General features: G+C 34.2%; 1 protein-coding gene across 1 annotated transcript in view; it reads left to right on the top strand.

The window, feature by feature from the left end:
* Malrd1 (MAM and LDL receptor class A domain containing 1) overlaps window positions 1-24,787 on the top strand; it is a 462,193-nt gene that overhangs the window by 60,693 nt on the left and 376,713 nt on the right. Inside the window, exons 10-13 of the mRNA XM_042686149.1 lie at window positions 1,184-1,391; window positions 7,822-7,968; window positions 11,293-11,390; window positions 20,225-20,395. Of these exons, the coding sequence (XP_042542083.1) occupies window positions 1,184-1,391; window positions 7,822-7,968; window positions 11,293-11,390; window positions 20,225-20,395 (624 nt within the window). The remainder of the gene's footprint in view (window positions 1-1,183; window positions 1,392-7,821; window positions 7,969-11,292; window positions 11,391-20,224; window positions 20,396-24,787) is intronic.

The following is a 24,787-nucleotide window of genomic DNA, read 5'->3' as shown; positions in this document are numbered from 1 at the left end:
ATGGCAGACTTTTGAGATTTATGTTTAAGCTCATCAATTTTTTAAACTTCAAGTGATATTATTTCTGCATATCTGAGCTCTTCCTGCTGTGAAAATGCAAAGCAATTGGTCCACTAATTTATATTCACATAGCAGAAAAATAAAAGTAGATGGCATACAGAAGCACATAAAAGTTTTGTTACTCTTGGACATGATATGAGCTCAATATTATTTTCTGAGCTAATTTTTAAAATATAGTTGCAAACTGAAACTTGATCTTAATTCTTAACCAAATATATCTTTTTTATGTTTTGAAAAATTTTAAACTGTATGACTTTATTCCTAGTATCTTGTGAGATCTTAAACATCTATTTCAAATCTGTTCAGTTGAACTTTATGTAGTAATGGAATTTTCTCTATCTCTGCTATATAATATGATAGACCCTGGCCACATTGGTCTGTATATTTGATATGGAGCTAACATGATTAATAAATTGAATTTTAGTCTTATTTTAATTCAAGTTGAAGTAACCATCCATAGCTGGTGGGCAACTAAATTGTACAGCAGTAAATTTGTTACTTGGTAATCAATTATTTATGTTACTATACTCTTACTGTTTATGAACCATTAATCTCTATAGAACCTCAAGCATATTAATATTTTGACAATGTCTTACATTTGACTGCCAATGTAGGATTGTTTGACTTGTTAAAGTTGCATATCTCCAATAAAAGTTAGCAATTTAATTGAGAAAATTTATTTGGGACTTATTATCAGGGAAATTGTTGTTCAATATAAGTTTGACTTTTAAACTTATTCTTAATTTTTATATTATCCCTTTCCATTACCTGACAGTTCCCTTCACAGTTATAACTCCTATTCTATAAGTACTGACAATATTTTCCATTTCTCTTGAGAATAAAAAAAACCAAGCTCTTAAGATAATGTACAAACGGTAGTTTGTGGTCAAGGTGATTTGGGCAGTTAAATGGAATGCTGAATTTTGTCTGGTCAGGAATCCTTAATGAAGCAAGTGAGTTCATAATTATTAAGCAGATAAGTTGAATTTATAAAATAGAAACTATCAATTGCATTTGGCTGCTTTAAACTGCTGTGTTTCACAATAACTGTTTAATCTCTTCAGCCTTCTTTAGTTTTTTTCAAGAGTGATAAAGTTCATGAATTGATCATGTCTTTCTGAAGATTGTTTTTGAAGGTGTCATTTTGAGCCAGAGCAGTTTTATTGGGCTTGATCAGCTATGGATCTATGCTTGTGCACACAACAACTCCAGACACAGTTGCTTTATGGATGAATTTTCTTGTGCCAGTGGCCAATCCATTGTCCCCAAACCACACTGTGACTCTCGGCAGGACTGCTTTGATGGAAATAATGAAGACCCAGTAACTTTTTGTAAGTGGACTGTGGTGCTTGTGCACCTGTTCTAATTCATGAGTTGCATTGGAACAGTCTTTGTTTATCTCAAGGTAAATTAACCTGAGAAATAAGATTGATGTTCTTTCTTGCTCTCAAACTATTATCACTATGCTCTTGAGGGTCTCTTCTCTTTATTAATTACAAGTTTTAGTGCTTGCTGCTAAAATTACAAAAATAAAATCCCTCAATTTGTTCAACAAATGAATCATGATTAGTTGTGTACATATGCTTAGGTTAAAGAAGAAAATATATTGTAAGCATATATGGGTTATATATATACACACACAACATATACAAGATCATATGCATATATATATCTATATATATATCTATATATATAAAAACATGCTAACTAAAGTATGGTGTATGCAGGGGAAGATTCCACTGGTGTAACTTCTTTGAGTTACAGTTTAACAAAATAAATACTAAGAAGCTGGAACATGTGCTGTTGGGGGCGGGGGAGACAAAGTGGCCAGAAAAGTGAAGAGAGAAAGGATGGGCAAATGCAGTCAATGTACATATGTGAAAATGGAACCAGGTAACTTGAGGGGATGGATGGAGTTGGGAGAGATGGGGAGAATGATGGAAGGCATGATACTGACCGAGGTGCATTGTACTCACAGACTAATAACCTTGAATTGAAACCTCTCTGAACAACTACTTAAAGATCATCGAAAAATGAAATACCTCATTTAGAAAAGAAAATAGATGAGAAAGAATTTCTTGGTCTCTCAGCCTTTAGGAAGATTTTTATGGATTGCTAATAATTTGTTAATTTTTTTTCTTACCAATTATTATGGACTTAGAGGAGAGAGAGTAAAGAGGAAGAAGTTGTCCTTGCCTCCACAGCAGCCATGATCACTGTAGAAATCACTTCAGCTATCATTGCAGTCAGAAGGACAAAAAAAATCTTCCTTGAGGGCTTTTATGCAGGATAGGAGGGTGACAGAGATCCCATTAGTATTCAAACCTAGATATATTTCAAACCAAATGGAATTTAACTTACAGCCTACAGTATGGTTTTCATATGAGGTAGCTTAGCAACCAAGACTCTGATGTCCTTTTGACACCCATGAATTCTAACTAAATGAATCTATTTTTCTATATCACATATAAGAGCTTTTGTAAAAAAAAAAAATTAAAATTGATGACATTTATTTTTCTTCAGTGTTTTAGTGAGATATTTAGTTGAGCTGGGGAAAATATTATAATAAGATAAATGTCACCATTTAATGAAAAGATCTTTGTACAACATGCTCTTCTTGATAAGTGAGTGAAGATTTTATTAAGAAAAATGAAGAGGGACTGAAAGGGGGAAATAGGAAAACAAGGAAAATATTCTGTGCTGGCCTCCTCATAAACATCAGTTCAGCAAGTTCCCCAACTACCTTTAAGCTAAATAACGTACTAACCAATGAGATCTCACAGGAGTTAGATGACTCTTCTCTTTCATTCGAAAAGCTTAAATCAAGGACAATTTATTTTGTCTAATATATGTCAGATTTCTTTCTATGCCTTATTCAAATTTTCCACAGACAATTTCACAGACAATTTCTCTTAGGGAAATTCATCTTTCTAACAGGTTCTATCATTTTTTATTTAAATAACTAAAAGAAAATATATTTCTTTTCAATTGTACATGTGGAAGCTTAGCTTCTTTTGTCCTGTCTCTTCTCTCCCCTGTAGTAAGTGATTCTTTGTACTGCCTGCTTGTCTTTTAATAGCTTTTCACAACCAAGTTCCTACTTGAAGTAATATAGGTTATTTTTGTGTTTAAATTTGGACATATTTTTCCATTTTATCCCTTATTGAAGTTCTATTGACTGTTTATCTGGCATTTTTCAAATACAGTATCTCAGTACTATTCTGCTATTTACTTTGGGTAAATGCAGGGTTAGATATCTGTGCTTAGTCACAAATACTGCTATTTATTAGTCTTGGAAATTTTCCAAAATAATACTACTTGTTCTATAAAACCTTTTTATGCTTGCTTAGTTGTGATCAACTTGACACAGCAGGTATGATTTAAAAATGTGATAATAGTACAGAGAGCACATGCAGGTGTATATATATATATATATATATATATATATATATACATATGTGTGTGTGTGTGTGTGTACAAACACACATGCATGTGTGTTCATATATTTTAATGCCAAATGAATACTTCATGTAACTATTTAAGTATATTTAAGTATATTGTGTGATCATTTATATGGAATTATTAAAAGGATAAAAATTGCATTATATTTTACACTAAAATAATTATGCTTATCTATGCTAGTATATAGACACACGAGTATATATATTCTTTGAAAATGAGACGGCTTCCTTTAAAATTTAAAAAATTATGTGTGTGAACATTTTACATACTTCATAATTTTTGTTGTACAATTTTAAACTTTCAATACAAAAGTATTTCATAAAGCAAATTTCCAAGTTTATGAAACACAAGCAAAATACATTTAATTTCCCTTAGCTTATGTGTGAAGTTTGAAGCACTCCCTTACCTGGATACTTGCAAAGATTAACTTGTGAAGAGTGCTAATGTACTTTCCCCAAAAGGCACCCTTCCTCAGCTGCTCTTTCATCGCCAAGTTACCCTTTCTTCCAGACACTGATTTAAGAAGTATACAAGGCACTGGGCCATTGGCCCAATGGCTACAAAGGCTGGACGGGTTTGCTGGTGTTCCGTTGCTGTCTTGACCTCTGTGGACTACATCAACTGAAACTGTTCAAAGAGACCTATGCCCTAGTGTACCTCTCCAGACTCAAAGGCTTCATTCTTACAACGTCCCAGGTGGTTCATCTGCACCTTAAACTCTGAGAGACAGTGTATGAAAGATGATTCAAAAATGTAGACAGCTTGAAGAAGGATATAGATGGCATATAAACTAAGATGGCACAAAAGCTAAGAGGTAAACTTGTCAGTGGCCTCTTAGAATAAAAGTCAAAACACTCATTCCTACACTATTCACTACCATTATATTATGAAACAATACATTTTTTAATGTTCATTTGCACAATCTTGTATAAAATAGAGGCAATAATCTACACTCTCATCTGCATTGTAATAGTATCTACAAGAGCTGAGTATCTGTAAAAATCTGAGATATGCTGGGCCCCATAGTCCACATCTATAATCCTAGCTACTCAGGATCCTGAGATCTGAGGATCTGGAAACCCAAAAAACTGGAAGGGTACGTGTGGCTTAAGGGACATTGTGCTAACTCTGGTAAAAAAAAAAAAAAAAAAAAAAGACAAATTGTTTAACTAGGGATACAGGTGGACCCATTGCAACAATGAGATGTTCAAGACGTTATGTCAAAAAATGAACTTTACAACTTTGGCAGGGGTGGGGGGTGGGGAATGGGGGGGTGGGAGGGAGATGTGAGGGAAGGGATGGTAAGGGTAAACAAAGGAGGAGGCAACAATGCTTGATAAGAATGTACTCATTTCCTTGCTCATGTAATTGTAATCCCTCTGTACAGTATTTTCACAATAAAAAATTAATAAAAATACTATGAAATGCTAAACAAACAGAAAAACAAAATAATTCTGAAAGCACAACGTCCTGAGTTCAAGTTCTACTACCAGCACAGAAAAGATCTGATATATATGAATATATCTGAAAATACGTGAATATATATACATACACACACACACACACACACACACATACACACACACATATATATATATAGATATATACATACATATGTGAAAATTACCTAATGATAAGCACCATGAGCAACAACAGAATAAACTCTGAGGACATTATGCTAAGTGAAATGAGCTAGCCACAGAAAGACTGTGAATGTATGCATATGTTATAGCCAGTAACAAATCTTTCTGGTGATGAATTTTTAATAAAAATTTTTTCTAAGGACAATGGTTACGTATAGTGTCCCATAGAAAAATAATGGTTGACATTTTAAATGATAAACACCTATATGATGGAAGAGATCATGTGAACTTACATCCTAAGCTAAATTTCAACATTTATACAACTCAGAGTTAATTTATCAAAAATAGTTGTTTCTGTCTTGCAGTTGTGAAGTGTGCCCAAAGGCTTGGCAATGCCTGCATAGTGTGACACACACACTTCTCACACTTTCTACTCCTCACCTCTGATTGTTTGGGAATGATGGTGTTTACTTCCAAGAGTCACCTGCGAGCATGAAGAAGATGGTTGTTTTTGTGGACTTGTTCCTTTAGTGCAGCAATGTATAATTTACTGCTCCCAACAGAATAATATTGAGTTTATTACTCAATGAATGAAACGAAAAGGAAAAGAAAGAGGTAGTAATGATACTAGGATACCAGGTACAAACCAGAAAATCCTGGGCCCCAGAAACAGGGCTTTCCAGACCATGATTTTTAGTTTTGGGGAATGAACTTCTATGAGTTGGGGATTCCATTGGGAGAAACTGAAGCGTTCCTTAGCTAAGTTCATAACAAAGAATTGGGACTTTGTAACTACACTGTGGAGATAACAGGTATACATTTTGAGTCTTAGATATTTCTGCATAAAGCTAGACAATTTAGAAGAACTGGTGGCAAAGTTCATAGGAGATGAAGGAACTAAACCAAAAAATCTATTTGAATGGCCATGCCAGAGAGACAGTTGCAATGATTTATAAATATAATGACTGTGTTAAAAAGCAGAAGAGACTCTTCTTGGAAGATTAACTTTTCATCATTAGCTCTGACCTTTATCAACAATTGTGCAGCCAGAGCTGTGAAAACTAAAAAAAAAAAAGAAGCTGCAGATTTCCAGTTGGGCAGATATTGACCTGCATTTGCTTGTCATAATGGTGCAGCATTAAATACCATGAAGCACACTTTTTTTTATTATGTACTGCAGCCAATGTAATAGTTTGTATTTCACTGGGAAACCCATTTAGAGGAGACAATTACATTTGCTTATAAACAGAATAATAAATATTTTTTCATATACCCATTATATATCTTTAAACAAACATGGATTTGTGACTTAAATGTTGAATTTACATGGAGAATAAATTTAAGTGGCATTTCTATTTGCATATTGCACTTTAGGGTTTTAATTATTGATAATCTAGTGAAGAAATATCTGGTCATGAAACTAAGCCTTTTTGTTATAGAGATTTGGACATTTTGGATTATTAAGGTGTAATAAGAAAATTCAACTTTCTGGCCCTATAGGGCCTATTATTTCAAGTTGAAAACAATTTTTGGAAATAAGCACCTGTGGAATGTTTAATTATGACCTAGAATTCTTGATTTATGGAGGCTGCATATTATAAACTTTGGTATCTAGATGTCCTATTTGCTGAAATCTTCTACAGGACATTTAATTGATTAGTATTCTTGAGTTATGCTTTTCCCTTTCAGAGGTAATTGTATTTTTGAGACCTAAAGAACACACACACACACACACACACACACACACACACACACACACACACACACATTCCTGACAAGTACTTGGAACTCATTGGTAAATGTCTATTGGTAATAACTATGGGAATGTATTAAAAATCTGATGTCTCTTGATAAATTATGATGTGATTTTTCCTCTTTCCCCAGTGTTATAAAAATGTTTCTTCATAAAAAAATTGTTTCAGAAATAAGTTTTAAAATTAATGGTATTAACATTATTCCAGATTAGTACCTCAGATTGGTTGAGGTTATGATCTTATTTTAGGAAAATTAAATTTAAACAATGGAAAATAATTTCTCCAAAGCATAAATCAAATTGTTGGAATTTCTATTTTATTCCCCATTGCTTCAAACATGTTTTATTTCTCAGCAATTTGGTATCAAACTGGGAAAGATGTTTATAAAGCTTGCTCAAACCCTGATTTCTCCTAGAACTAGTTCTTTTATTATATATGTGGGAATGTAACTGTTTTCCAACTTTTTAGTTACATACTAGGAGAAGAAAAGCAATGTTCAGAATATCTAATGTACTTGCAGTTGTACAATGGTGAGACATTTAATTTGAAAACACTTTTAAAAATGAACTAATGAAATGAGCATTAAGATAGTGATCCAAATGTCTTCAAGATTCAGGATTCATTTCAATTCTTCCTTTTAAGTGGATTTTTAAAACTACCATTGCAGAAGGCTGGGGAAATAGTTACTACTTGAAGCTGTGGAGTTTCCCCTAGGCATTATTAGGTGGAATGGAGATGAGACATGAGGATGAAATACACTAGACTTGTCTGTAGTCATGCTGCACTCAGAACACAGGAAGTGCACCATGTTGAAAAAAGGAAAGTTATTCTGGTCATCAGAAATACTTAACTACAAAGCAGAATGGATATACTGATCTCCGGAGTTGACTGTAGAATCAGTGTTTCACTGCCCACCCTCGAGTTCATTTTTCCTTTTTTGTTTTCTTGGCTATGGCTAACAGCAAATGATCTCAACTGTGACTTTGAGGCTGGGTTCTGCGGCTGGGAGCCATTTCTCAAAGAAGATTCACACTGGGAGCTGGTGACAGGACTGAGCAATGGCGAACACCATTTCCCCAAAGCTGATCACACAACAAACACAGATCATGGTGGGATTTTTTTTAATGGTTTTCTTTCATGTTGCAGAGTAATGTTAGTATCTATTCCCACTTCTAACTTTTCTATATAAATGCAACTCTGGTTCATCTTTTCTTAGACCCTCCTTGACCAACTTAATAGTGTTTAATTGAATTTCCTTAAAGGAACTTGACTTTAATAAACAAACACTTCTGCTGCTGCTGCTGCTGTTTAGAGGTTGAGTTGGAGGCACAGAGAAGCAGAATACTTTTTTGATAAATTGTACAGGAGGCTTGCCTTTTTTTTTTTTTTTGGAGCAATCCAATTTTTTTGTGAAACAGCAAGAAAAATAGTTTAATCTTCTTTCTGGGAACAGAAAACAGAGATTTAGCACTATCTACAAAATAAATCTGCAAATACTTTTGCATTCTTTCTAGCAAACAAGTGTACTGCTCCTTCATATATATTTTAGACGACTGGTACAAGTTTTACATATCCTCTTAAACTTGAACTGCAACTACACAGACAATTCCAAAAATACTCTATGCAATTCCAACAACACAGAGACTTTTTTCTTGATTCTTTGTTTTGTTTGCTTTAACATGACATGAGCTATTGCTCATGTATTTCACATTCACATTATAGCTGTAATTACACAACTGTACTTCACATCCTCTTTAAAAATTATAATTATTATTATTGGTCTGGGATTGAATTCTGAGCCTGAGCACTGTCCCTCAGCTCTTCAGCTCAAGGCTAGCACTCTACCACTTGAGGCACAGCACCACTTCTGGAATTTTGGTGGTTAATTGGAGATAAGAATCTCAGAGACTTTTCTACCTCGGCTGACTTTGAACTGCAATCCTCAGATCTCAGCCTCCTGAGTAAGTAGGACTACAGATCTGAGCCACTGGCACCCAAATTTTTAAACTTATTTTGAGAGGCTTGCTAAAAATAAATGTTATAATCATTGGAAATTAGGGTTAGGGGATCATGGGGAGGGACCAGACAGAGATACTTGCCATCTGTTGGCTACAATTATGGACCAAATTCATTGTTTAATAGTAGAGTTCTTACGTTTCTTGGGTAAATGTACCTAATTTTCTCTTTAAGACTTTGTAGCAGACAGCCTTAAACTTGAAGTTTAAAATAGAAAAGAGAAGATTAATAATTGGAAGTAGGTGTTTAAAGTACATATGATGTTTTGTTCCTTTTTCTTCATTCAGTTACTATATACATCAAGCATAGACTTGAAATGGGGGCCTCCAGATAGAAGCAATGCCCCTGCCTTTAAGGTGGTCTGAACTGATAAGTGAGAAATTGAAGCAGGATATAATTGAAGGGACAGGAAAAGCAGCCAGGAGGAAAGATGTAAGGAAGAAATAGGAGGTGGCAAAACCAACCCAATTTCGAGATATAAAATGTTTTAGTAAATATTGGTAGATTACCAATCTAGAACTTTAATACTTTAGTTTTCCAGTAGCAAAACATAAGTACTTTTCTCCATTTTCCTATGAGCAAGAAGCATTATAATTCTCTAAGAATTTTTCTTAGTTTATGGGTAATAATGATTTTTTTCATATACAACCTTTGTATTTCATTGAAAAGGCATAATTGTAAATGTTTATAATTTCTCAGTTTATTCAGGTCTCCTTTAATTTTACTAAATAATGTAACTTTTTTATTTTATTTTTTTTTTGTTGGTTGTGGGGCTTGAACTGTTGGCCTGGGTGCTGTCCCTCAGCTCTTCAGCGCAAGGCAAGCACTCTGGTTTTCTGGTGGTTAATTGGAGATAAGAATCTCAGACTTTTCTGCCTGGGCTGGCTTTGAACTGTGATTTTCATATTTTAGCCTCCTGAGTAGCTAGGATTATAGGTATGAGCCACCAGCGCCCAGCATTATTTCTTATAGCCTATATTTCTTTCTTTCTTTCTTTTTTTCCCCTAGTCCTGGGGTTTGAAATCAGGGCCTGGACACTGTCCCTGAGCTTCTTTTGCTCAAGGCTAGTGCTCTACCACTTGAGCCACAGAGACACTTCTGGCTTTTTCTGTGTATGTGGTACTGAGGAATCGAACCCATGGTTTCATGCATGCTAGGTGAGCACTCTACCACTGAGCCACCTTCCCAAGCCTGTATTTCTATAGGCTAATATTGGCTTATAATTTTTACGCCCATCTTCATTAGAAACACCTATCTCTAGCATGCTTAGAACATATTACATTAAAATGAGTACATGTTTTAGAAAACATGAAGTCCATGCAGATGTGGACGTTTTTATTCTTAGTTGTTCAATTGCAAGTGGGAGGAATCAGTAAAAGAATACTTTCTGATAGGCAGGCACCGGTGGCTCACGTCTGTAACGCTAGCTAGCTACTGAGGAGGCTGAGGTCTGATGATTGCGATTCAAAGCCAGCCAGGGCAGGAAAGTCTGTTAAACTTTTATCTCCAATAAACCACCAGAAAACCGGAAGTGGTGTTGTAGCTCAAGTGGTAGAGCACTAGCCTTGAGCTGAAGAGCTGAGTGACAATGCTCAGGCCTAAAGTTCAAGCCCCAGACCCACAAAAAAAAAAAAAAAAGAATACTTTGTGATACTGAAATCCTTTCTTTCTTGTGTAGTTAGCATTAGCGTGCTGCGCCCCAGAAAATTATTATCTGAATGTGGCATTTTATAACCAAAGTAGTTTGTGTTCCACATTGCCCATCACTTTCTGATTATTAAGGGCAGGATCAGACCTTGACATTGTCTAACACAGCCTCCCTTGTAAGTTTTCAGTCGTCAATGAAGCTAAATGTGTGATCTTCAGAGTTGCTAAAAGATGTTATCCTCTGTACATTTGCCATGAGCACATAGCTTTAGTTAAAATCTAAAAGCAGTTATTTTGTTAACGTTCAGATTAGATCTTTAATTAAGCTTTCATTCCTTCTAGCACAGACAACAATGTCAAACATGTAAACCCCAGGAGGAAACAAACTCATTGTACAGGCTTCTCTCCTTCAATACTTTGTGAAGAAAGTTAAAAATAAAACTCTCATGGGAGTTTCTGAAGGACATGTTGAATATTTAATTGTATCCTTAGAAACTTCACTAAATCTGACTTCAGACTCTGAAATATTAAGGCATTAAGAATGTCTTTTTAGATTATGTGAATCAAAATCTTGTTTTTAACCAGCTGCATTTTATTGTAGATATTTAATGTCATAGATATTTGATTATCTAAAGAGCTTAGTGGTAAATAAGTAAGAGTGCACCTTTCTTTTATCTGATTGACAATTTAATTTTTGCCAGAATAGAGCAAAGAAGTGCCAAATGCTTCCAGAAGCTGGTAGCCATATGACTTTATGTTTGTTTTTGTAGGATCATTTATTTCTTTTTGGTCATATCAACCCCCTGCGATTGCTAGGCTTGGAAGTCCTACCCTTATCACACTGTTCACAACTTCTACTCCGTGTCAGGTAATGAACTCTTCAGAATTTCCATTTGCCAAACTGATTATTAACAATTGAGCTTTGGTTATTCTACTAGTAAGTGCCGGCCATTCTTTAACTGTCATTTTTATGAGGAATTAAGAGATTTGTACAAACCATTTTAGGAAAAAATGTTACATCCTTCCAAAAGACCATTTGCAACACAAAATCTATGCTATTATTTTGGGCATGTTAAAGAAGATTTTGATAATATTTTTTTCATATGGCTTTTTTCATCAGAGTATGGATAAGTTATTGCCTAAATTAAATGCTACTTTGACCAACAATGTTGAGAAAAATAAAACAAATCGAATGAGTATTTTCTAAAGAAAAAGATGAAAAATGAAAAGCAAAAAAAGAAATATGCATAGTCCAAAAATACATATATTATTTCCTGTTGCCAGGAAAGTACAGAGCTGGCAGTGAAAAACATTAACTGCATTTCAGCAGCGCCATGGAGAAGAAAGCAGGAGTTAGCAATTGGCCTGGGTTCAGATCTTAGTTTTGCCACTTCAGTTTCTGGGACCATAGTAGTAGTGAACCTTCTTTTGTTGTAGTATTAGGAATTTAACTCATAGCCTCACAGTTGCTAAGGAAAGCAACTTGAAACACACTTCTGATCCTTTTGCTTTTAGTTAGTATTTTTTCCAGTCAAGAGAGACTTGGAGCAACTTTTCCAGGATTGACCTAGGACCAAGAACCTCCTTCCTCTGCCTCCTGAGTGTCTGGGACCATAGGCACATCCTACTGTGTCTGGCTAGTACACCTTCTTCTCGTGGCTGTGAGGATTAAAATGGGATCAAACAAAGCTCCTGACAAAGTATTTGACACAGAGTAGGTATTTCCTAAACATAATTGCTTAGGTTTCCTAAAATGAATACCTATACTAGATGTTTCTGTTCAGCTGGCCTTCTCAATACTTTTGAGAAGTCTAAAGTGATTCTATGGGTTAAGATTTCAGTTTGTGACTTTGCCTTTATTCATTACAAAATAATAAGAGGTCAGTTAATACTGTAGCACAGGGGATTCATTGTCTATAGATATAGGGTGGGTTAGCAGCTTACTCTCGCATTCTTGATGATAAATTACATATTATTCAGAGTTATCCTATCAGCTTGGCACAAGTCTAAGAGAGAGTGCCCAGAGCTCTTAATAGGTTGTCCTCCTTTTTAATGTTTTTCTATGTTTATTTATTCATCATTTCTTTGTAGGAATAAGGATGAAAAGAGCAGCTTGTCTCTTTGTCTACCTCATCTAAATCCCTTCTAAACATTTTTACCTTTTCTTTAATTAAACCCTGTGTTTAATTAAAGAGAGCAAGATAAAGATTTTCTTTTTGTCGGTCATGGGACTTGAACTCTGGGCCTGGGCACTGTCCCTCAGCTCTTCAGGTCAAGTCTAGTACCCTACCACTTGAGCCACAGCACCACTTCTGGCTTTCTCTGCTTATGTGGTACTGAGGAATCAAACTCAGGGCCTCATGCATGCAAGGCAAGCACTCTACCACTGAGCCACCTTCCCAGCCCAAGATAACGATTTTTTTAAAGGAACCCCAAAAGTGCTTACTAGTGTTTTAAAATTTTATTTTTGAGCTCACTGAGCTTTAAAAAAGTCAAGGTCATACACAGAATTAGATGCTTTAAAGACATCGGATGCAAGAAAATAAGATGTGTTAATGCTGCCTCCTTCTTGTGTGTTTGGCAAGTTCATTACTTTCTTCTGGTGTGCTTCAATGAATGCTCAAAAAGTATGTGTACATGTTTTTTTGAAGATCATCTCTATTTCCCATCTTTGTAAACTTGCTTGTACTGTGGCCTTTGAAATTGAGTTGCAATTGATCACCAATTCCAGTTGATATCACTTTTGTTTTATTTTTTCTTCTTGCTGTGGTGAGTAGCTCCCAAGGGAAGAATTGTATGGACAGTGACACTTTTTTAGATAATATTTTTAATCAAGAGAACAGAGAAAAATGATAATTTTCCAACAAAACCAATAATAAAAGATGTATTATATCTTGTTAGCATTTTATTTAATTGCTATATACATCATTTAATTGAACTTAATCCTTTCTTAAAAAAATCAGGATTTCTTCATAGTATAAGGGCTTTCATGTGAAAATTTCATAAATATGTATAGTATATTTTAGAAAATGTATTCACTGTATTATATTCTCTTAATCTTCCTTCTTCTTTCTCCTTCCTCCCCTTAATTTTGGAAGAGTTTTCTTTTCTTTTTTTTTTTTTTTTTTACAGTATTTATAGCTTTATTGTGAAAATACCATACAGAGGGGTTACAATTACATGGGCAAGATAATGAGTACATTTCTTATCAAGCATTGTTGTCTCCTCCTTTGTTTCCCCTTCCCATCTCCCTCCCTACCCCCTTTACCCCTCTCCTTGCACTGGAAGAGTTTTCTTTGTGCTATTTCCATACATATGTACTTTGATCCCCTTCATAACCTAGTAGCCTCTCCGTTTTTCCTTTCTCTGCACACAACACCCCACCAACAGTGTCATTTTTATACTTGATTAGCACTATTATTGTTATTTTTATTATTCTAGAACTAGATCCTACAAATGAATGCAAACATGAAAATCTTTGAGTTCCAAGTGTGGGTTATTTTTATTTATTACAGTGATATTAGCAATAGTTAAGTTGTACAGTCAGACTAGGTATCTAATAACAAATGAATAGATGAAGAAAATATCCACAATGGTGGATTGTTCAGTCATAAATCAGAATGACATGATGCTGTGTCCAAGAAAAAGGACAGAGACAGAACTGGAAATCATCTTATCTAGTGTAGACACTTTAGAACCAAGGAGTTCTTCTGGAGTCTTCTCATACTGCCTAAATGGTTTTCCTTGTTTTGAAAATTGAATGTTAGAAGGAGCTACTGGAGACCACTGGAAGAGATATTTGCTTTATTTTTCCTTGGTTTTCAGTACTTTTTGAATCACATGGTAATACTTTCCAGTGTAGGAAGGATAGTAGACTGTGACAGGCTATTTATAGTGAGAAATACACAGAGATAATGTCCTCCCTCAAAGGATTTTTCTGAATATAATGTAACCTTTGATAAGTCTGTGGGTAACATGTACTTTCTTTCATGAAAGTTACAAAGAAAAGCAAACAAACCAAATTCTTATCTTCTTGGGTAATTGGAGAATTTGGAACATATTACAAATAGCTGTTTTCATGGAACAAATGTTCTTCATTATAAAATGATAAGGGAAAGAGATAATCTAAGTTGGATACTTTGATATGATTAAAGCCTTCATCTTATGAAATTATGTGATTTTTTTTCTTCCTACACAATCATATCAGGATAAGAAAGTTAAGAATATTTTTTGAAAGGACTTTAAAGGATCGTGGGATTTCTTTTGAGTCTTTTTTTCCTAGTGGCTCAATTTTGGTGTCATTTTGCCCAAATTACTTTGTACTCTATATAGAGCTAACACATGGCATCCGTATGCACAATTGTTCCCATACCTCATCTTTAAGATGTGGACTTTAATTTAGACACTTCAAAAGTTATTTCACCCACTGGTGGAAATGGGCATTTTTCTTGAAATAGGAGGTAGAAAGAACAGAACACATGGACACCAGAAGCTACCATTTATTACTGAATTTGAAATGCAGTTCCTGTTAACAATTAACTATGAAATATGAGGGAGATTAATGTGGGTATTAATATTTTTGGATTCTTCATATTTGAGTAACTACTAATAATCCAATATTTAACTTTTCAGATTGTTTTAAATTAAGTATAGGATTAATGATAATGTGAAATATTAGTTTTCAGTTTTAGGATAGACATTTGTTTTTAATTCTCCAACTTGTTTAGCTCTTTGTTGCTGTTGTTGTTTGTCATAGGGCTTGAGCTCAGGGTCCGATGTTGGCTCTGAGCTATTTTGCTCAAGTCTAGCATTCTACCACTTTTGAGCCACAGTGTTACTTCCATTTTTCTGATTGTTAATTGGAGGTAAGAGTCTCAGAGATTTTGCTGCCTAAGCTGGCTTTGAACTGCAATCCTCAAATCTCAGCCTCCTGAGTAGCTAGGATTACAAATATGAGCCTCCACTGCCTGGCTTGCTCTTATTTTAATATTCCTTCAATTGCAAGTAATTAAAAAAACTTTTTTCCTAATGTGAATGACAAAATCATGACTGAGATAATTGAAGAAAGAGATGGGTTTGAGTATAAATCTCGTAAGTATTTATAAAGGGAGGGACACATCTCCTTCAGATTTAAGAAAGTAAAAAAGAAAACAAAAAAAGTAGAATAATCCTTTGCACAAGTGTTCCAAACATGTAATCCTAGGTACTCAGGAGGCTGAGATCTGAGGATTGCAGTTCAAAGCCAGCTTAGGCAGCAAAGACTATGAGACTTTTATTTCCAATTAACCACCAAAAAACTAAAAGTAAAGCTGTGTCTCAAGTGGTTAGAGCACCAACTGTGTGCAATAAAACTCAGGGGTAGTACCCATGCCCTAGAACTGGCACACACACACACACACACACACACACACACACACACACGTAAGATATTAAACTCATATCAAAATCCACTTCTCATCTATTGAGTTTTGATGTGTTTTACACTTTCAATATCTATCTTCTACATTAATTGTAATGAAAATAAATCTCAAAAAATTTAAAGAGGGAATTATGGGGTATGGCTGGGAATGGTTCAGTTATATACCATTTAATCTAGGACTAGATGTTGGATTATTTGATGAGTTCTAGAGGGAATCACAGTTGGATGGGGGGAAGGTTGAGAAGAAGCTATCTCCATTGTGTGTCATCAGTTCTAATGAGCAAATCATCCTGTTTCATTGATGAAGATATTTTTCTTCTTAAGCTTGCCTGGAGAAAGAATATCCAGGCATAATCATAATTATGAGTAGGACTCATAAAAGTTACTAAAGGTGAAGTGCATACATGTGAGTATGCATTATGTGCATGTGTAGGCAAGTATGCATGTACATATATGCATGTGTGTGCATTTGTTTGTTTATGTTCAATTACATCTGTTCCGGAAATAGCCTTTTTCTCCCATAGCTTTTTATGAATTCCAGATGTCTTAACTGGAGTTTCTTTTTTCTCAGCTTATTTTTAATTTTATTTGTCTATTATTATTCTAAGTTATCTTCTTCCTCTTCTCTTTTTCCTTTTTCTTCCCTTCCCTCTGCTTCCTTTCCCCGTCTGCCTACTGCTACTCTTTATTCTTCTTCCGTTTTTTCTTTTTTTTTATTACATATTTTATTGCAAAGATACTGTACTGAGGGGTTACAGTTACATAACTAAGGTAATAAGTACATTTCCTCTTGAGCACTGTTACCCCCTCCTTTGTTTTCCCCCAGCCATCCCTTCCCTTCCCACCTCACCAACTCCTCCCTTCCCCACCCTCAAAAGTTGTGAAGATCGTTTTTAACATAGTGTCTTGTACATTTTATTGTTACAATGGGTCAGCCTGTATCCTTGTTTCAGCATTTTGTTATTTTCCTTCCCCTCCTCAAATTAGAAAAATGTATATACAAATGCAGGACACCAGAATCAAATACAGTGAAAACAGGGGTTCTACCATGGGGGAAGAACATATGAAAGAAACAAAAGAAATCACATGGTATATTATAAATACATTAAAAACAACAGCAACAAAGATTAAAAAAGGATTCATCTTAGGGATGCAAAGCTGGTTCAATCTATGCAAATCAATTAATATAATCCATTACATCAACAAGAGCAAGGATAAGAACCTCACGATTATCTCAATAGATGCAGAAAAAGCATTCGACAAGATCCAACACAACTTTATGATGAAAGTTCTGGGAAAACTAGGAATCCATGGAACATTCCTCAATATAATAAAGGCTGTGTATGACACACCTACAGCCAGCATTATACTTAATAGCGAAAAGCTAAACCTATTTCCTCTAAATTCAGGAAGGAGACAAGGTTGTTCACTCTCTCCACTTCTCTTCAATTTAGTATTAGAATGCCTAGCTAGAGCAATAAGTCAAGATGCAAACATAAAGGGGATCCAAATAGGAAAGATGAAGTAAAACTCTCCTTCTTCGCAGATGACATGATCTTGTAGTTTAAGAACCCCATGAGCCCCACTCCCAAGTTACTGATCCAAAACTATGGCACAGTAACAGGGAATAAAATTAACCCTCTTTTTTCTTTTGATCAGGATCTGGGCTTGAACTCAGGGCTAGCCTTAAGCTCTTGTCTGATTTTTCCCCTGCTCTTGTTTGGAACTTGCTAATTACATAAAATTTATTGTATATAATGATTTAGTTTGAAATAGATACTATATCTTGAATACATTAATTAATTAAAATTGTAGATAAAATTTGGTCTTTTACATTAATCAAACTACTTTAAATGAATCAAGAAAATTATTTCCAAATGTAATTGTGGAGATGGGAGGGAAGGGAAAAACAAAGGAGGAGGTAACAATGCTTGATAAAAAACTTATTTAAAAAAACGGAATAAAAGAAAAGAAAATTCTTTCCTTTAACAATTATTAGGTGGAGATTTGATAGTTTGTGTTAATTAGAGGTTCATAGCAGGTATTTTTCTATTTTTCTGTGATCAATAGCTAAATATAGCTATTGGGCACTTAGACTGTGATCAATCTAACTGATAAACTTAGCTGTTCAGTTTCATATATTTAAATAGCTACATTATTTTTGTGCCTTTTACATTCATTACATTGAGTGTTCCTCTTTTTTTTTTCTCTTCCCCTATCTCCCCCTCCCCTGCCCCACCAAGAGATTCTAAGTTTGTAACAATACCTAAAGCATTACACATTTCATACATGAATTCACATTCAATCTCTTTCACTACTTAGCTCTCTTTTTCTCTCTAGCTCCCCCACTCTCTAGCTCTTTTGCTTGCTTTACAGACACTAAATACTGACATTCATTATTCTATAGAATTTACAGAATGCCTCACAATTTTTAGATTATTATGATTTAGTATACTATCATTAATATCTTACCTGACAGTGACAGAGGCCGTATACTTCATGAATGCTTATCTGAAATCATGGTTGTGCAAATATTTATTCAATAACTTCATCTTTAATAATTCTAAATTTGAAATACTAAGGAGGGTTTCTTGGTCTCTAGTAATAAATTTAAGTCTCTATAATGCAAAGTCTGCTAAATGTGTAAATTAAGTGTAAAGTTCTAAGCTCTTATATTGGATGTGAATCCCTTTGGCATTTATGCTTAGTGTACTATTATAATAACTTCACACTGGCAAGGTGTTGAGTGACAGCTTGACAGCTTGAAATTCTGGTGGGGTATGCACATCCCTAGTACAACTATATGCTTCATTTTGCATATTTACAAGCTGAGAACCTGATGAAACTTACAGAAGGGATCTAAAATTTAATCGCAGTCAGAAAACATGAACCTTCTTTTACTATGGTGCTTAGTTAAACATTTCTATTCAAATTTGCAATTCTAGTTTACCTGTCAAGGCCTGAATTTAGGTAAGAAAGTAACAAAATATGAAATAAAATAGGTGATGTAAAGTAACTTTTTGGATCAAATGATGGTAATTGTGTATACATTATTTTTTTTTAAAAAAACCTATATACCAAATTGGAGCATTGATGATGTCTTTAAACTGAAACTTTGTTGTTGTTGTTGTTGGTCATGGGACTTGAACTGTGCGCCTTGGTGCTGTCCCTAAGCTCTTTAGCTCAAGTCGAGCACTCTACCACTTAAGCCACAGCACCACTTCCAGTTTTCTGGTGGTTATTTGGAGATAAGAGTCTCACGGATTTTCCTGCCTGGGCTGTCTTTGAACTGCGATCTTCAGATCACAGCCTCCTGAGTAGCTAGGATTACAGGTGTGAGCCACCAGCACTGGGCTATTCTTTATATTTTTTCCTTACATCCTTGGGATTCTCTACATGAAAATAAAAAGTAAGAACAGCTTAGGTATATTTGAGTTTTTTTTTGTTGAACTTTTGTTGACATATCCCATTGAAGGAATTAATTTTTACTTCGGATAGAACCAACAACTTAGTACATGTTGGGTAACTATTGGTAGAATACATGAGTGCTGAATTTCATGTTGGGCTACTGCTGACAGCAACAGAAATAATCCTCTTTTTATAGTCTTTTCATTGTATGGTTAAGCCATGAAATGTTTCGATTATACCATTATTAAGGATAAGTGGGAAGTAAAATGACAGACTTCCTAGCCTCCCAAGAATATTTTCTTACTTGGCTTAAATAATAGATGATGAATACTATCTTATGAATCCCTAAGTTATTTGATACTAATCAATAATATTGATTATAAATTTTCTTTTTCTGAGAAAACAAGTTTTCAGGAACACCTTTTCTTGCTTTTATTTTTAATGTAGCAAAGGAATATATAATTGCCAATATATTTAGCTTTACCTAACTTTGAAATGTTGAACCATAACACAGACATCCTAGGTTTGTGAAAGGCTGGAGAGAAGGATCTTAGGAAATGTCATTGGAATCAGAGTGGTACTGTCCACAACTAAGTGGACAAATACCTGTTCCCAACTGTCTGGCTTATATAGACACTATTTTGGCATGTGTTAACAATGATACTTTTCATTACTGCCTTGACCCATACGTAAGAAAGAAATATGAAAACAAAGAAATATTAGCATTTTCTGTATTGGGTACTTGGAGGATGGAAGAACTAAGAGCATTAATGTACCTGCAAAGTTGTGATTCATATTTTACATGACAGAAAATGTAAAAGAGATGTAGAGAGACAAATTGAATGTTTTCATCATTCAAAACCTTCTTCCAATAGGTGCGGTTTTGGTATCATTTGTCTGAGCATGCATATCTCTCTGTTTTCACAAGAACATCACTAGATGGCAATTTGCAAAAGCAAGGGGAAGTCATAGGATTCTCTGAATCTGACTGGAGTCAAGCAAAAATTGATCTCTGTATAGAAGGTGGAGAATCTCTGCCGTTTCAGGTAAGCATGTAAAATATTAATACGACTTAGCAAAAGATATCTCTCTGTATAATATATATAATATATATTGATATAAATATATAATATATAATATATAGAGAGATATCTTCTGCTACATAATATATATATAGGTAGATAGATGATAATCTTTTCATACAATAAATAACATCTAAATCATTTATTCATTATTAATAATTAGGGATGAGCAGAGAGGCTATTTTGACTTGGGTATGAAAAGTAGGAAAATAATGAAGATAAACATTAAGTAGGATGACAGACAGAAGAATCATTTTAATGATTTTTTTTCCCAAGAGAAGTTATTTTTTCTGTAAGAGACTATAATATACTATGATGAATGAAAAAAATCTGAGTTTGATCATATTTACATTTTAATCCTATTGTATCATATTCTTCTATTCATTAGCATGAGGAATTTTTAATTCATCTTTGCTGTGACTGTCTTGATAAATAAGAGAAGAAAACAATAGATAATTAAATGATTGTTCCAATTACTACTCTGTCATAACCTGTGTGATCTACAGTTATGATAAAATAGCAGTATTTAAGGGAAATCTGAGTATTGAAGAGATTACAGTTATAGATGGTTGTACAGATGAGCTCTGGATCCTGAGTTCAAGGTCAAGTGTTTGATTATAAGGAGCGTAATCCTGTGCTTTTCTCTCTTCTGTCCATGTGGACTGACTGTTGGGGCTTAAAGTTCTTGGTGAACAGCACATCTGATCTTGTCCTCATTTCTGAATTGAGATAAATGTATAAATAAACGGAGAAAGAATGTTAGAGGTTTAGATGCCTTTATGATCTATAGCTATATATTCAAAATAATATTTGACCTCATTATAAATAGCTTTTCCCAGATAGCAGCTGACTCTGTTGGAGAAATATAGGTCTCTCGCTATATGGCAATCTTTTGTTTCATTATAGAGATAGGATAGAATGCACATCTACCTGTAAGATCCTAGTAGGAAACTTGGAATGGAAAAAGGGGATGAGTTGAGAATGCCTAGCACATTCTTCAAATATAACCAGTTGAATACTATTCTTACTATTGGGAAGAGTAAGGGATAAGTAACAACACTCTCACTTCAGCTCTATAAAGAAGTAGGAGGAGATGGGTGCTGTTGGCTCATGCCTGTAATCCTAGCTACTCTGGAGGCTGAGATCTTAGGATCATGTTTCAAAGTCAGCCCTGGCAGGAAAGTGCATGGGACTCTTATCACCAATAAACCACTCAGAAAACCAGAAGTGGCACTGTGGTTCAAGTGGTAGAGCACTCACCTTGAGCTGAAGAGCTGAGTGACAGCACCCAGGACCAGAGTTCAAGCCCCATGACCACCAAAAAAAAAAAAAAAAACCTAAATAAATAAATAAAAAGAAATAGTAGGAATAGAAAATTAATTCCTATGAGTTTTCTCTCCTGCATCTCCCTGCAGGTATCATGCAATAAACACTATTACTTTTCCATTAACATTCTCAACTCTGAACTACCTAAAGACTTTAGATAAGGAATTGTGGACTTTTGTTAACATTCTTACAGGAATCCAAAATCGAAATAGATACACAGAACATGCATGTGTTTGCATGTAGATATATACACATAGATAATATAAAAATTATGTTAATACATAAATGCAGATATTTAACTATTTCCAGCCAATAGTAAATACATAAATGAGTATATATTTACCCACATATTAACATTTTGTTTAGTTATTAATGTTTGCTTGCTTATAAAGATGCAGCTTCACAGGCTGGGAAGTGGCTTAGTGGTAGAGTGCTTGCCTCTCATGCATGAGGCCTTGGGTTTGATTCTTTAGCACCACATAAGTAAAAAAAAAGCCAAAAGTGGTGCTATGGCTCAAGTGGTAGAGCACTAGCCTTGAGCTGAAGAGCTGAGGGACAGCGCCCAGGCCCAGAGCTCAGGCCCCACAACTGACAAAAAAAAAAGGTGACCTTAAGCATGTTCTGGCTATCACTTCATTGTAACTAAGCTCTAAATATATTTATATACATTAATCCAGTACAATCTAAATACTGAAACAAAGAAAGACAGCTGACTATGTGGCCACCTGTATTTCCACTTGGCCATGAAATTCAGTCAGTGTTGTCCATTTACTGTCGATTGGAGACCATTAGAGTACAAATTGCTTTTAGTTTCTTTGAAAATCTTACTAGTTAGTAAGATGTCATTATTCCTGCTGGCAAAGGATTAGCTATGGTTTATTCAATAAGAAGATTAACAACATTGCAATATTTTTTCATCATCAGGGTGTTATTGAAGAATTTAAGTCAAATAATTAATGTTATTATCCTTTCTGTTTGAACTTCCTCTGCTCATGTCAAACTTGCGTGCTCAGCTTTTCTCATAACTGTATTCTTTTAATTTTGTGATTTTTTTTCTCCTTTTGTCCTCAGTGTTAGTACCTAAAATTGATTTTCTGAATGCTACCCATTGATTCCAAATTGGTCTATTTTCTGCCAGTTTCCACTTATCTATAATTGTATCTGAATTCATGTTAAAATGGTTCATTTGTGAAATTTTCCACAATGGTATACTATTCATGCTTTATCAGCATCAATGATAAATATCAATAACAATTTTCTGACACTATTTGAAAATTCAGTGGAGAAGATTTATAATACAAAAGTCAAAGTTGTTCTAGTTTCTGTAAAGTTGCTGTATCTTCAGTCTTGTTTATCTAGGGCTTTGTTATAGCTTGTTTTGCAGGTAGCTCTGGTAAGCAACATCTGGTAGGGATCAGTTATGTCTTTATAAATTATGGGGATGCATCAAGCCTACTTAGTATGATCAACAATAGCTCAAGTTACATTTGTTTTTTTTCTAGAGATGTAACTTTCAGCCAATTACTTCTATTCTCTAAATTTCTTTCACTTTAAAATGAAGATTAAAACAGGTGAATGCATCCTGCAACAGTAAGTGCTAAATAAAAGCTGACAATTGCTCTTATTCTTGATATTCATATCATTCTTCAAAAGCACCATTTCATTTTTTTCTTTTTACCATGTTTCTATTTTCTTCTGTATTAATATGTATTCTTATTTGTGTTGTTGCTTTACAAGATATGTAAATTTGCCAGGAGAGTATATTTCTGGGAAAGCTCTTAGGCAGATTAGAAATCAGCTGCTTAATTGTAAACAAGATGAGTCTTAATTTGTCAAAGCAAGAAAATAATTTGCTCTGGATATTTTATGCAACGTTATTGAATAAAACAAAATAAGAAAGATCTTGAAAAGTAGTTTTTCTTAGGGCAATATATTTACATTTAATATAAAAATTAAATGAGATATTATAAAATGAAGTTTTGACTCTGTCCATATGAAATATTTCTTGTAACCATTTATTTATAGAGGCGTATGTTTCTAGTCATTTGCTGTCAAAACCATTGTAAACATTGCAGTCCATGTCTCCCTGTGTGCAGCAACATGTGTCTTATGTAAATACAATCTATTTCTATGCTACTCCTTACTGTCTCCAAAACAAATAAACTTACAAACAAGGCAAAAGGTATAGAAAACAAAACAGCAACAAAGGGAAAAAATCCTCTTGGTCCGTTTCTTGTAGTTCATTTTGATAAATGCCATTTTACATAGCACATGGCTATTTTAATAGCATTTTAATAGCACATGGCTATTGAGCCTTTGTGATTCTCCCTTAAGATTATCCTCCTTTGGTCTCACTGTGTGAATGTCTAGAGACCTGTATAATTTATCATGTCCAGATATATTTTTTTGCTTTTAATATCCAGTGTGTTTACTTGTAGATTTATAGGCACATTCTAGTTACAACAAATGAGAGAAAACATTCAGCCGATGTTTCTTTGGGTCTGGCTTACTTAATATAATTTTTTTCAAGTCTTTCCATTTCCTTGTGAATGGTACAATATCATTCTTTTTGATGGAAGAATAGAATTTCATTGTGTATGAAGTTCTCAATAAGGTTTGTCTTATAGTTCTACTTCATCTCCTTCCAGAGGCATAGAGAGTACCTCTAAAATATCTTTAGCTTTTCTTTGAGAATACCACATATGCTAGTCAATAAATGCTTATCTAATGAATCTGAAGAATTAAGCAATTCTTTGACTTATACTCAGGGTGTACTACAGTAATGACTAAAGGGAGAATTCTTTCAAAGGTGAAGCTATTCAAATTATAATTACTAATTGACATTGAAAAAAATCTATTTATAAATATAATGCTTGTACATCTTTTTCTAAATCTTATATAATAATTTTTTATCTCTTGTATAAAATCAAAACTTTGTCCAAGATTTTATAGAAGCAAGCTTTAGTCAGAATTGTACAATTAAGTATAATGTTTCTATATGCAATATTAAAATTTGCAAATATGGCCAGC

Source organism: Dipodomys spectabilis, unplaced genomic scaffold (assembly GCF_019054845.1).
Source record: "Dipodomys spectabilis isolate Male_0828 unplaced genomic scaffold, ASM1905484v1 ptg000096l, whole genome shotgun sequence".
NCBI classification, from domain to species: Eukaryota; Metazoa; Chordata; class Mammalia; order Rodentia; family Heteromyidae; genus Dipodomys; species Dipodomys spectabilis.
This window is presented reverse-complemented; position numbering and strand designations above follow the sequence as displayed.